The sequence below is a fragment of the Gossypium raimondii genome, chromosome 5 (assembly GCF_025698545.1).
Source record: "Gossypium raimondii isolate GPD5lz chromosome 5, ASM2569854v1, whole genome shotgun sequence".
In the NCBI taxonomy this organism is placed as follows: Eukaryota; Viridiplantae; Streptophyta; class Magnoliopsida; order Malvales; family Malvaceae; genus Gossypium; species Gossypium raimondii.
The window spans coordinates 28040134-28054056 of NC_068569.1; the positions used below are offsets into that span (position 1 = coordinate 28040134).

Below are 13923 nucleotides of genomic sequence, written 5' to 3' on the forward strand. Positions count from 1 at the left end.
TTATTTTTTTAATATATAATTAATTTTAATATTTTATAATATAATAATAAATATTTTGTATTTAAAATAATTTAAAATTTCTTGAAAATTTATTGCTGTGAGAAAAACTTTGACGTTTTGTCTAGGATTACTAAAAAATTATATAACAAAAGTCATTTTATCAATATGAAAAAATTGAAATTGAATCCAACCGAACCGAATTATGATGGACATTTAAAAATTCTAAAAAAAAGCCTATTATCACCTTAGGCTGCTAACATTAGCAGTGCATGGGTGGTTAAGTGGGGAAGGGATCGCCTTCTAGGGCCGGTAACTGTCGAAGGGGGCTTAGGGCGATGCCAGTAGGCTGGGCTTGGTGGCCTAGGCTAGTGTTAGGCTGAGGAGGTTGCTAATGTGCTAGGTTAGGGCCTGGATAAGTTGGTGTAGGTGGTGGCTATGGTGCACTGCGGTGGCAGTGATTACAGGAGTTGTGGGTAGGCCCAACAATTAAAAAATAAAAAAGTAAAAAGTAAAATAAATTGAAAATAAAATTAAAGCTAAGATCGAAAATAGAAGACAAAGCCACCAAATAGACTTTAAATTTTAAAATTCAAAATAAAATCAAGTGAAATATGGGAATCAATTCAAATCCAAATTCAATATCAAATCTAAAATTGAGTTTATGTGGACAAAAATTTGGTTATTGTACATTTTTTGGTAAAGAAAATTAATTTTGAAAGGTAATTTGGAAAGTGAAAATCCATTAAACAAATAAGTTAGAATAGTAAGAATGCAATGGTAATTGTTTTAGAATTTGGTAAAAGATAAAAATATCAAATCATCATGCTATTATTGATGAAGTTAATTTTGATATTGATATAAATTCATAAATATATAAGCAATGTCGATAATTAAAAATTGGAATGCAAGCAACAGTTAACTTGCATTATATAGTCTTATTTGGTGGAGGAATTAGAGACAAGAGACATGTACAGTGTTGACCAAAGTGTTAGAGAGATGGAAGCTACAGAATATGACCATAACAAAATCACAGATGTTTCACCTTGTCCACTTTTAAATAGTTGTGTCATTGTACCTGCATATTTACTTCATTACATTAGACCATCAACCATAGTAACTATCATAATTCTCAAACTGTATATATATATATATATATATATATGTAGCATTTGCTTTCAAATGAATTCAAGATTGGATCAAAACATGTTGAGTATGGGTTCAGATCGACAGATTTAGATATGAATATGGAGATATGATTGGGTAAAATAGAAAATATATATATATTATGAAGATTGTATTAGGTGGTAATCTTACCGACATTGATTGCAGGGGGAACAGCATATTGAAACATTAGAACAAATCGATATAAAGCATCCGATCCAACCACGCCCAAATGGTGTGCACCTTGAACAACACCGATCCCCAACAATGGCAAGCAAATGTTCCGAACTGCAACTACCCCTAAAATCACCACCAAACTCATTTCTGATCTTTGTAGACCTGCCAAAAAACAATACCATCTCTTCTTTAAGATTTTAATTCAAGCAAGGTAAGGCAGATCTACTCTTTGTCATGAAATCCAACATTATTAAACTTTTCAAAACAAGTTAAAACATTGAAACAACCTTTTAAAAGGTTTGCCCCCATTATCAAGGTCATTGATGGAATGGCTGCCTGCCTGTAAATCAAATGGAATTGAAAATCCTTTTTAGTTTAAGATATCTCAAGTTCCCTGCATTAGAATCCGGAAGAGTTATGGACTAGAACATGCCCTATCAGAGCTGCTGAACTATTGATTACTCGAAGAGGTGCATTGTCTGCTATCAGTACTTTCCGGAACGGAGAGACTATCCCGATGATTAACCCGGCTATCTGAAGAGAGAATATGATAATGATTGGTAAGATATGCAAAGAGACCGGTGCAGATGTTGTTAACCGATGTAACTACATACCGATGCAACAGTCGATGGTACGAACACCTTCTCTAGGTCGATCTTACTCGTAATGCACTTTATACACCCAGCAATCTTCTCTTTGAATGACATCTACTCGAAAAGTTGATACCATTTTCATGATTTGAGGGATAAATGCATCAGCTATCAGTATGATATGGTAAGAAAATAAATAAATTGAATACAGTTCTTAAGGCTCAATGGCTGTAAAGAAACCTATTTCGCGACCGCTAGCTGAGCCTCATGACAAATTGAGCTCGATATCGATACGAAATCTCCGATTAATGTTTTCAAGTTAATTTCAAAATAGAAACGGAGTAAACCTTTTTTCCGTCCTGCATATTAGTTAGAGGCAGTTCGAGTACCACCGAGTTGTCTTCAGAAATTTGGCTATCACTAGGTGATAGTAGCGGTTCCGTGCAACTGTCGGGAGATGGTTCGGAGGACTGGATAGAGCTGTGCTCCGTATTCTTAATAACATAAGAGCTCACCAAAGGATACGCATATGCCCAAGTAAAAATGGCTCCTACCTACAAATGGAAAGGTTTCAAAACAGAAAAAGAAGATTCGAAATCGCTAGAATGCACGACTCAAAAATGGAAAAGATTCGAATCCGAGATCATACTGCCATGGATAGTGAAGCATATGCCTCGGCATCGGTAGAGCAAGTAGATAACTTTGAAAATGGACTATTCGACTCATCGCATATGTCTGGAAAAACAATGAGAAGCAAGTTTCCCAAGTTTCCTGCACATACAACATACATGTACTTTCATTGACAATTGCAACAGCTACAAACGGAACTAGTTTTTGGACTGCGCCTCATTACAAGTTATTGTCCACTTCGGAGGGTGAATATCGTCTTCACAGTTTTGTCTGTCGAGAAAACTGTGTCTTACGAAAGGAAGGTGACCGTTGTTTTATGTAGCCACAGTCTAATCATTGGTTTCGAAAGAAAAACGAACCTGTGGAACAACAACCGATGACGATTCCTTGAAGGTGTCTAGGAGTTTTAGTTAGTTTTGCAAGAATCCAACCAAGAGCTGAGCCAACGAGAAATGTTAGAAGAACATTGAGTGGCATGAACCATCTTGAAAGAAAGAAGAAACAGATTGAGCAAATTAGCTTCAAGTAGAGAAAAAAAAAACCAATAAATCATCTGAATGGAATTGGATTTATTACAAGGTAACCAAACTTTTGTAAGTGATTGTCTCGGCCAAGTTGCTGAATAAGAGGCAAGGACTTAATACATAGAATACAATCTGTACATCAGGAAAGAAAAAATGAAGTTGTAAAACAGTTTAACTTAGAACTTTAGTAATATCATACATTAATTTTAATTTAGTATAACTATACATAAAAAAATTTAAATTTGATTTGATTTTATATATGAAATTTTGATTTTGATCCAATTGCATATCTTTAGAAAAATAAATAAATTTAATTATTTTCACATTTGATAAATATAATTTTATGTATACATTGAGTAAATGTAAAATTATTGATAACAATGCCAGTGATTTATGAAAAATAAATTAAAATTAAAATTTTAGATATACAATTATATCAAATCAAAGTTTATCCAATAATAAAAAAAAACATTAAAATGCAAGAATTTAAGACTTAGTGAACGTAAGTATAAAGGAAAAAGAAACCCATAATCAACACTCACCTCGGAATTCGGGTAATATAGGTATTAGCGTAAATGCTTTTCCAAATGGATTTACTTACTTTATTCAAGTAGTCTCTTGCCTCCGGCCCCAACAGGTTGATCTTTTCTATGCCAAGAAACAAACCAACACCAGTTACCAGTAACACTTTTAGAATTGGCACCAATGCCACAACTAATAGATCCAAGAATCCCATTGCGAACTCAAAACTTGTTATAATAAGATTGCCTGAGCCAAAAATAAATAAGATAAAATGAAGTAATCTATTAAGATGGAACAAGCACTTGATTTTTCCCAGAAATAGTATAAGAGTATATATTCAATTATGTAATCAAAAGAGCAAGTTGACATTAAGACAAACCTTTCAAAAGTCTAGAACTAGCTTCTTTCAAACTATCCCACCGACAAAATGATCAAATGGGATGATGCATACGGAGAAAAATTAACCAAAATAACTTCAGAATTCCTATATGTGCATGAATGGAAACTCACTTGAAAAACAGGAAAGGGTAAGCAAATTAAAAAAATGTATTTTCTTACGTAAATATTATAAGCTTTAACTTAAAGAAAGAAAACACTATTATAAGCAATGGAAATTTCATTAAAGAAATGGCAGGGAAGAGGAGTATAGAATACCTGTTGGCAACTTTCTAGAAAAATCTGAAGATGAATTTTCTAGGATCTGGGTTTTGCGGTATTAGGTGATTGAAGAAATACCAATAAATGCCAAAAAAAAAGAAAAGTATCACAGTCGAGGACGCAATCGAGGATGTAAATTTGATTATTGACTAATGGTTCATTTCTAGCTTCAAGTGAGAAGAACAAATGAAAAACGCAAGTCTACATTTATTTTGTGCAAGTCATTTTCTCTTGCATCTTTATGATTCTGATGCAGTAAGTGCATGATAAATACAAAAAAGTAGAAAGGATTGAAACACCATTAAAATACGGGTGAACATATGTTTTTCATTTTCCCTCCGATACGAAATCCAATAACAAGTTTTTTCAACATTCAAGTCATTTTAGAAAATCATAAAGCTATTTGCGTCTCAATATTGAATAGGAACATGTTGGGTTTTATAATTCTAAACAAAAAAAAAAAAAGAATTGTTTTGCTGTATTTTATGACCCCCATGTCCCAAGATTTTGAAGAAAATCGTCTTAATCGTGTCGGTATTGTTGTAAGAGGGACCACGTACTGGAGGTTTGGTGTATCTAACGTATTTAGGCGCAGTTGTTTGAGGTTTTACATCTACCGCTTGAGTGAAAAGAAGACAACTTGACATTTGTTACTTTACTAAAAATAAATTCATATTAAATATCACCTCATGTTTTAATTTACAAATTTGAGGGAGAGATGGATTTATTAATATTTTAGAATTAATTGGACTAGTTGTAGACAAGGTGGTAGGTGGAGAATAATTGGTTAACTCCAACCTTGTGTTCCTGGTTGTTGGCATATGTGCTTTAAATGGTTTCAGCTTCAGAAAACTTGTCTACGTAGGTATATATATTTATATTATATAGTGTATTTTCAAACAAATACATGTTTTCCTATTTATCTTATACCTTAATATATATTATACGCTTATATATATATATTGAGAAAGAAGAGTAAAATTAAGTAAAAGTATCGCGAATACCTTTTTATTAGAAGTTAGATTACATTTTACTCCATTAATAAAAAAATAGGTAAATTAATTCTTGTATAGTCATTTTATTAAAATTTACATCCATTTTACTATTAAAAATAGTGTAATCGACAATATAGCAAAACAATTGTGCGTGGTGAGCTTAGTGTCCCTCATGCTGGTGTACATGAACAAATTTTTAACAAGAAAAATAGATATAATTATAAAAAATTAATTTATACTTTGATTTAACATATATAAACTAATTTTTCTATTTTTGAATAAAATGACCAAATAAAAACTAATTTTTAATACGAGAGATCATTATGATTTTTTACTAGAAAATATATATAATATACGAGAAAGGATAATATAAAACTCGATTCCACGTTATTCTTATCCCTTTCTAATAGGGAATGAAAAATCATATTTTTACTCTTGATTTTTAGTATTTTAGTTAGATTTAAATTTGTTCAGAAAAAAAGTTAAAACTAAAAGAAAAATCTAATTTATCATTACGGAGTTTAGAGACGACAAAATTAAGGAGGTGAGCAATGGAGTAGGACAATTACTTTTTGGACAACGTTTAATAAATGCTCTTTTCCATGTCTTAGTTTTAACGTTTAAAATAATTTTTTTATATTTTCCTGTATATATACATGCTAAAGTCATATTTGCCCATAATACAAAATAAGGAAATAACTTATATTAAAATCATTCTAAAAAGTATAATTTTTCGGAAAATCATTTTCAACTTTTCCAGCGTTTAATTGGCGGAAAACATTTTCCATTTGGAAAATGAACTCCAAAACAAGGGAAAATGGGTTACATTTTAGGGAAAATGTCTTACCCTTTCAATTTTCGTAAGACATTTTCCGTGCTCTCCTCTCTATCGCCTCCTTTATTCCTTCCTTCATTTCCGGTGAAAACCGCTTCTATTTATCGATTTTCCAAGAACTTGTTTTTTAATTATTCAATACTTGTTTTTTAACACAATTACAAATGATTTATTTTATATTAGTTTTTTCAATTTATAACGATTAATATTGTAGCTTAATAATTAAGTATTATTATAAATAAATCATTGCAATATATGTAAAAATAATTTAAAATATAAAATTTATTAATATATACTAATATATGTAAAACAACTTTTCCGAAAAATATTTTCAAAATATCTCGCAAGCAAGATAAAATATTTTACATGATTCAATCAAACACCAAAAATATTTTCCAAGAAATCATTTTACAGAAAAGTAAAATATTTTCCGAAATCATTTTACGGAAAATATTTTACTGGCAATCAAACAGACCTTAATAAAATAATATCATGTGATTAAATTTTAAAGATAATAAAGTATTATTATATATTTATTTATATCTACTATTTTCTTCGGCCTAAGTTAAATTAGTGAAAAATTAATTTTAAAATTATAAATATTTTTTCTTTTACCATCTTTAATCATTTTATTTTTCCCAAAATTAATATTTTTTTATTTTGTGCAATTAATTCTAAACAGTATATTTTTTCTTTTTCTTTTCATTTAAAATTGTTTTTTATTTCATATTATAATTTTTAAAAGTAAAAATTATGTTACATTAAATCTTCAATAATAAGAATTGTGTCAATTTTAAAATTTCTATATTATTTGATTTAAAATTAGAGAACAAATTAAATATGGATTGATGTATAATAATAATTTCATATATTTAAAATATGTTGATGTGATGATATTTTTTAATACTTAAAAATATTAATTTTAGAATATCTTAATATAAATTATTCTTAAAAATATGATTAAAATAAAATAAAATAAAACCAATCACTATTATTTCAGTACTTGCACTTCACACTACTGTTATAAATTACTTGATGTAACAGCAAATGAAATAATATTCAACACCTTTTATTGATGAAATTAGAACAGTGGAGTAGCTGTAGACATGTGGTAGGTGGAGAATAGTTGGTTAACTCTTAGGTCCTGTAAGCTATTTTAAAATGAAAATTTTAAAATTTTAAATTAGCAAGGATAAAACTACATTTTAGTCTCTCTTAAAATAATAAAAATTAATTTAATTTTTAAAATTATAAAAATATAGATTATTAAAATGATGAAATTATATTTTATTATCGTAAAAATTATAATTTAATTTTGACCCTCAAAAGATTTTCGACTCACCCCTACTCCTAATTTTAAAAATTATAAAGATGTTTGTTTATAATTTAAAATTAATTATTTTAAGTAATTTAATTAAAGTTAAATTAAGTTGGAGAATATATTAGATATAGATGAGTGTATAATAATACTTTGTTATCTTTAAATTTCAACGATGTGTCACTATTTTGTTGGTGCCTAAAAACTATACTTTTTAAGATGAATCTAATATAAGGGCAAAATACCAATAAAAGCCCTTTTTTAAAAAAATTTACTGAAATGGGCCCGGTAAATAATTAATTACCAGAATAACCCAATTCCTCGAAAGTGCGTCCACGTCAGCGCGTTGTCAGGTGACGTGGGAGGAAAATGCTTCCTTGGGGACGCGGTTTGCCCTCGCGTGAACAATAGCAACGGCTACTTTTTTTACCGTTGGTGACCCCCCAAACGGTAAAAAAAACTATAAAAACCCCTTTCATTTTTTTCCACAACTAAATCCTTTCTCTCAATTTCTCTCTAATATTCTCTCAAATTCCTCTCAATTTCCTATTTAAAAAAGCTTTAATTTTTTAATTATTTTTAAAAAAGTTTTAAATTTTATTTTTTTGAATTTTTTTAAATCGTAAAAATTTGTTCGTGTTAGCAATGGCCAGAGAATTAATTCGTCTTGATAACAAACACATATCCGTCGAACAAATGAAAATGGTAAGTGTTAAATTTAATTTTTAAATATTATTTAAGATTTTTTATTTATGCAATTTTAAATAGTTATTATTTATTATTTGTTATAAAAGTCTGTAGATCGGATATTGCAATACTATATCCGTAATATGCATGATCCTCCATCACCTATGGTAGAGAATTACTTGCGGGAAACGGGTTTTTGGCATGTGGCGACGGTAGGTCGGGGATGCAAGTTGGACCCGAAACTCATCAGTGCGTTGATTGAGAGGTGGAGACCCGAGACGCACACATTCCATCTTCTATGTGGAGAGTGTACTACCACTTTGGAAGATGTCAATTTGCAATTGGGATTGCTTGGTGGGCCAGTCTGCACGATCACGGGTCTGTTCAATCTGGTGATTGGGGAGCAGTATGCTATGAGCTTTTGGGCGCTATTCCGGAGAATATTAACGGAGGTCGGATCGAGATGGGCTGGTTACGAGACATATTTTTGGATCTGGATGATGATTCTACCGAATTAGAAAGAATCCGATATGCTCGGGCGTACATTCTTTAGATAATTGGAGGTTATCTGATGTCGGACTTGTCACGGAACCTTGTACATCTAAGATGGCTGCTGAAACTCGTTCATTTTAGAGCAGCTGGTGAATTTAGTTAGGGGTCTGCCGTGTTGGCAACATTATACCAGGAGATGTGCAGGCGAGGCGACCGAATAAAGTGAAAATCGGAGGTTGCCTGTCACTACTGCAGTCATGGGCATGGTTTCGCTTTCCATTTTTACGTCCTCGAGTGGACCACCCATATACATTCCCACTCATAACGAGGTAAATTTTATATTATATTTTACAATTATTACATAGATTTAAAATATAATAGTATGCTGAAAATTTATTTAATTAGGTGGAACCATTCTGCAAGTTATGCTCGATTACCTACCTCTCTTGAAGATATACGGCTTCTATTAGACCAACAGTAGGAAGCACAAGTAAGTATTAAATAAAATAGATATTTCCATCATGAACTAGTCGATTGGTATTTAGTATTTAGTATTTAGTATTATGTATATAACTAATATTTCCATCATGTTCATATAATTTCAATGGACACCATACGAGGATCCGGCAATTCAGGCAGTAATTCCGAATGAGTACTTCCAAAATCCAAATGCTTGGCATGTGAAAGTCCCATTAGTCAACTATGCGACCGTGGAGATGCACCAGCCGGACAGAGTATTACGACAATTTGGATTCCGACAACCAATTCTCGTGGCACCTGAGGTGTTGGATGATAATCACAAAATTGACCTACGACAATTGCATATGGATTGGCTGAGATTTTGGTCACACTACATTCAAATGTGGGAAGATCGGTATGATTATATACCTACTTGGGAACCGATCATCGTTCCAGAGTTAGCGTGCGTGCCGGAATACATGCCATGGTGAGTATGCCCTGAATCATAACCGGTGTGGTACATCTGGAAACTCTAGTACTGAATCCAATACTGAACTTGTACGATCACGCAACCGGTGTGGTACATCTGGAAACTCCAACGCATAATCTGCAGATAGATTGACATTATGCATGTAGGCTGGAGGTGAGTATGCCCTGAATCATAGATCTTCTTCTTTATCTTAACCCCCTTCAACATCTTCAGGTTCAGTTGGAATAGGCTACGGTTCAGAAAATAATAAAACTTCTGCACCATTGGGCCCGAGCTCTCGAGGTGGATCCACATCGGAGTCATCTTCTAACCCACCATCATCTGCAACGTACGAGTTCCCCTCACCGATGGACGTCGTAGGGAGTACATCATCCCTTCTTCTGGGCGTTTCATAACGTCCCCAATTGGATGTAGATTGCCAAACACTAGAAGTTGATGCCGTTCCTCAGTACGTATTTCCAGCATCAAACATCGACCCACCGAGACGCATATCCATCCACCGACAGAGTGTCGTGCAGGGGATGTGCATTCTATACTGCTACCAAACATGGGTTGTTCCGTGTTTTGTAACCCACTAATCGAGTGTCGGGTAGGGGTCGTGTATGCCTCTCGAACAGCAGTCGCAAGTGCATCATTTGGCGATATAAAGCTACCAAACATGGGTTGTTCCGTGTTTTGTAACCCACTAATCGAGTGTCGGGCAGGGGTCGTGTATACCTCTCGAACAGCAATCGCAAGTGCATCATTTGGCGATATAAATTGTACATATAACTCAATATAGGGTGCTCCACTAACGAGATGAGTCTGCACCATTGCCTCTAAGCTACGAGCACCTTTTATGTCAAACGAGTCATATGTCACTGGATCAACAGAAGAAAAAATTGATACATAATAAACAGAACTTTCATTGGCGTCGTTCCGAATATTTGACGCCTAATTCTTTTACGAAGTTCTGTCAAATCTATGTTCTGGTTAAAACCAGTCGCACTGTATTCTCCGATAAAAAAATAACACCGTTCTTGGTGTGGTGAACCTCACCATCATAGTAAATAACAACACTAATACGTTCACTCATCTTCAATTTCTATCCTTCTTAGCCTCTCTAAATTTTTTTTGCTGTAACTTATGCAATCTGAGAAAAAAGTTTGCCTCATTTATAGCCTCAGACCAAACAAGAGCTACTGGAGCAAAAGCGGGTCCACGTGGGAGCTTCTTTCAGTACTTTTGCTGACAAAGCATCATGCTTAAAGCGTTTTTAACACTATTTGCTCAGAAACATCTACTCAAAATTATTTTTTCAGGAGCTACTGTAGCAAAAGCGGATCCATATGGGAGCTTCTTTCAGTACTTTTGTTGACAAAGCATCCTGCTTAAAGCATTTTTGACACTATTTGCTCAGAAACGTCTACTCGAAATTATTTTTTCAGGAGCTACTGTAGCACGTGAGAGCTTCTTTCAGTACTTTTGCTGACAAAGCATCCTGCTTAAAGCGTTTTTGACACTATTTGCTCAGAAACGTCTACTCGAAATTAGTTTTTCAGGAGCTACTGTAGCAAAAGCGCGTCAACATGAGAGCTTCTTTCAGTACTTTTGCTGACAATGCATCCTGTTTAAAGCATTTTTGACACTATTTACTCAGAAACGTCTTATCGAAATTATTTTTTAGGAGCTACTGTAGCAAAAGCGAGTCCACGTGGGAGCTTCTTTAAATTAACAAATAATTTAATTAACCCTAAACCCCAAACTCTAATTTATTTGAGTTTTTACTTAAAAACTCTAAACCCTAAACTCTAATCTAATTTTTTAAAAATTTATAATTAATTTACTCAAGTAACCTTAAACCCTAATTTATTTAATTTTTCCTTAAAAACCCTTAACACTAAACCCTAATCTAATTTTTTTTAAAAATTTTAATTAAATTACTCAAGTAACCTTAAACCGCAATTTATTTGATTTTTCTTAAAACCCTTAACACTAAACCACGATCTAATTTTTAAAATTTTTAATTAAATTACTCAAGTAACCCTAAACCCTAATTTAATTGATTTTTCTTTAAAACCATAAACACGAAACCTAATCCAATTTTAAAAAATTATAATTAATTTAATTGAGAAACCCTAAACCCTAAACCCTTATTTATTTAATTTTTTTCTTTAAAACCTTAAACCTAAAAATCCCAAAACCCTAAATCCTAAACCAATAACCCAAAACCCTAACCGTAGGAGACACGGGGAAAACGCTTCATTCGTCACCTGACAATGCGCTGACGTGAACGCGTTTTCATGGAAATAGAGTCATTCCAGTAATTAATTATTTACCGGGCCAATTTCAGTAATTTTTTTAAAAAGGGCTTTTATATGTATTTTGCCCCTAAATTTATTTCCTTAAAAAAAGTTCACGGAAAGCTCAACTTAGAATTTGATAATTAAATTTATAATTAAGTATGGTAACTTAATTTTTTAGAAAAATTTGATTTAATTTAAGTTTTAATTTTAATAGAATTCTAAGTATAAAATAGATAAAATATTTTATTTACTAATTATCACTTAATTAATATAATAGTTATATATCAATGAAAAGTTAAGTCGACTCTATAAATAGCATCCAATAGTTAGGCATAATCAATAAAGTAGTAACTAAGAAAAATTATCAGTAAAAAAGAATAGAGATTATTAGCGTAATAAGTTAGAAATATATCAATTAGAATGGAGCATTAAAGTAATGGTTATTCAAGAGACAATATCAAATCATATTTTGAACAACAATAGCATTAGAAAGAGATGAAATATTATTTTAATTGATGATGAAATAATATAATATTATGCCTCATTTTTATCATTTATATTTAATATTATAGTTTCTTATTTTAGTTCCAAACTTTTATATTATTTTTAATAGTATTTTGTAGTAATTCAATGTTTAATTGATTTTTGAAGTTAATTATTGATTTTACTTTTAATTTAAATTATTTTAGAGCACTAAAATTCAAGTAGTGGTGTTAAATGATGTTGTGGCAAAATTCAACATAATGTTCACAAGGAAAAAGCTTATACTATTACAAATGGTGTAATAAAAAATTTTATAATATTTTTGAATAGTAATTTTTTGAGGTAAAAATCAATGGCATTAATCAAGATAACAAGGAAATTATAATAAACCAAGGAAGAAAGACACCATTAAAATATTGGAATGGATATTGCTTGTGGAACTTGTGGTCATGGTTATGAAAAAGTGATACACATTCTTAGAGATTGTACTGCAGCAAGAGATATTTGGAATTAGTTAATTCCAACAAGTAAACGTCCTAGTTTTTATTTTTGATCTCTACAGGAATGGAGGGAACATAATCTTAACAATCGACAATTTGGCCTCTTAGCGGGAGGAGTTAATTGGCATTGTCTGTTTGGAATTATAATCTAGATGATTGAAACCTTTTCATTTTCCAAGGTTTGTTTTGAAGTTCTGATGTAGTTATCAAGGTTTTTCTAAGTTAGGCAAAACAATACGCTTTTATATCGAATTCGTACCTTCTCAATCATTCTAGATCGAACGCTGCCCACTCTCTGTCGAAAAGTTGGGTATACTTGAATACAGATGGTTCGGTTAGACCTGAAGATGCGTTTGCTGTAGTTGGAGGGCTTTTACGTGATCGAAATAGGGGTTAGATTATTGGCTTCAGTAGATATTTGGGTAATTGCATAGTTTTGGATTTCGAACTTTAGGGTATTTTCGATAGGTTAAAAATTGTACTAGATCGGGGGTTGGAGAAATTCTTAATTTAGACTGACAACATCGAAGCAGTTAACATTATTCAGGATGGAATACTTGGGGGTTCCAATTCTACTTTAGTAAGAAGAATTTTGTTATTATTGAAGCTTCTAAGTCAATAGAGTATCCAGCATGTTTCTCGAAAAGATAATAAACTCGCAGACAAGATCGTCAAGATGGTAAGAGACTGAAGAACTGGCTTACGGCTAATGGAATATCTTATTCAGATGGGCTCACTTTAATGTTTAATTTTTGAGTTGTATGCATTGTTCACCAAAAAAAGGCACCATTTAAATTGAGCCAATAGGCTCCCTTATACACTCATACCTATCGCCTCACTTCATTATCAATGCCATTAACATTCGCAAAAAAAATCATGAATACAAAAGGATGATTTTACATCATAAACAATTCGGTTTTGCTTGGAATAAAGTTTCTCACGCTAAGCGGTGAGCAACCTTATTAGCATTCCAACAAATCTAATGAAATGAAAGAAAAGATGTTGAAAAAAAAGACACAAGCCAATGATAATCATCAAGTAACAAACTAACCTCAGAACTAAGAGACTTTGATAAGTGCTAAAAGTAACATTGTTAGAGTTGTGTGACTTAAATTGCT

The 13923-nt window shown here is 31.9% G+C and overlaps 1 protein-coding gene across 4 annotated transcripts; it reads right to left on the reverse strand.

Moving 5' to 3' along the window:
* Positions 1-810: 810 nt before the first annotated feature.
* Positions 811-4646, reverse strand: LOC105770799 (protein PIN-LIKES 3). 4 transcript variants are annotated; one of them, XM_052631790.1, is made up of 12 exons: positions 4259-4646; positions 3984-4088; positions 3684-3850; positions 3135-3214; positions 2918-3042; positions 2578-2699; positions 2276-2482; positions 1953-2045; positions 1768-1872; positions 1626-1674; positions 1315-1500; positions 811-1075 (listed from the first exon to the last, which is right to left on the reverse strand). In XM_052631790.1, exons 3-12 carry the CDS (start codon positions 3816-3818, stop codon positions 936-938), a joined length of 1242 nt encoding a protein of 413 aa, XP_052487750.1. In that variant the 5' UTR covers positions 3819-3850; positions 3984-4088; positions 4259-4646; the 3' UTR covers positions 811-935. The 4 variants fall into 4 exon arrangements, with proteins under 4 accessions (XP_052487750.1, XP_052487748.1, XP_052487749.1 ...); XM_052631788.1 differs by having other exon boundaries at positions 3984-4113; XM_052631789.1 differs by lacking the exon at positions 3984-4088.
* Positions 4647-13923: the final 9277 nt, after the last annotated feature.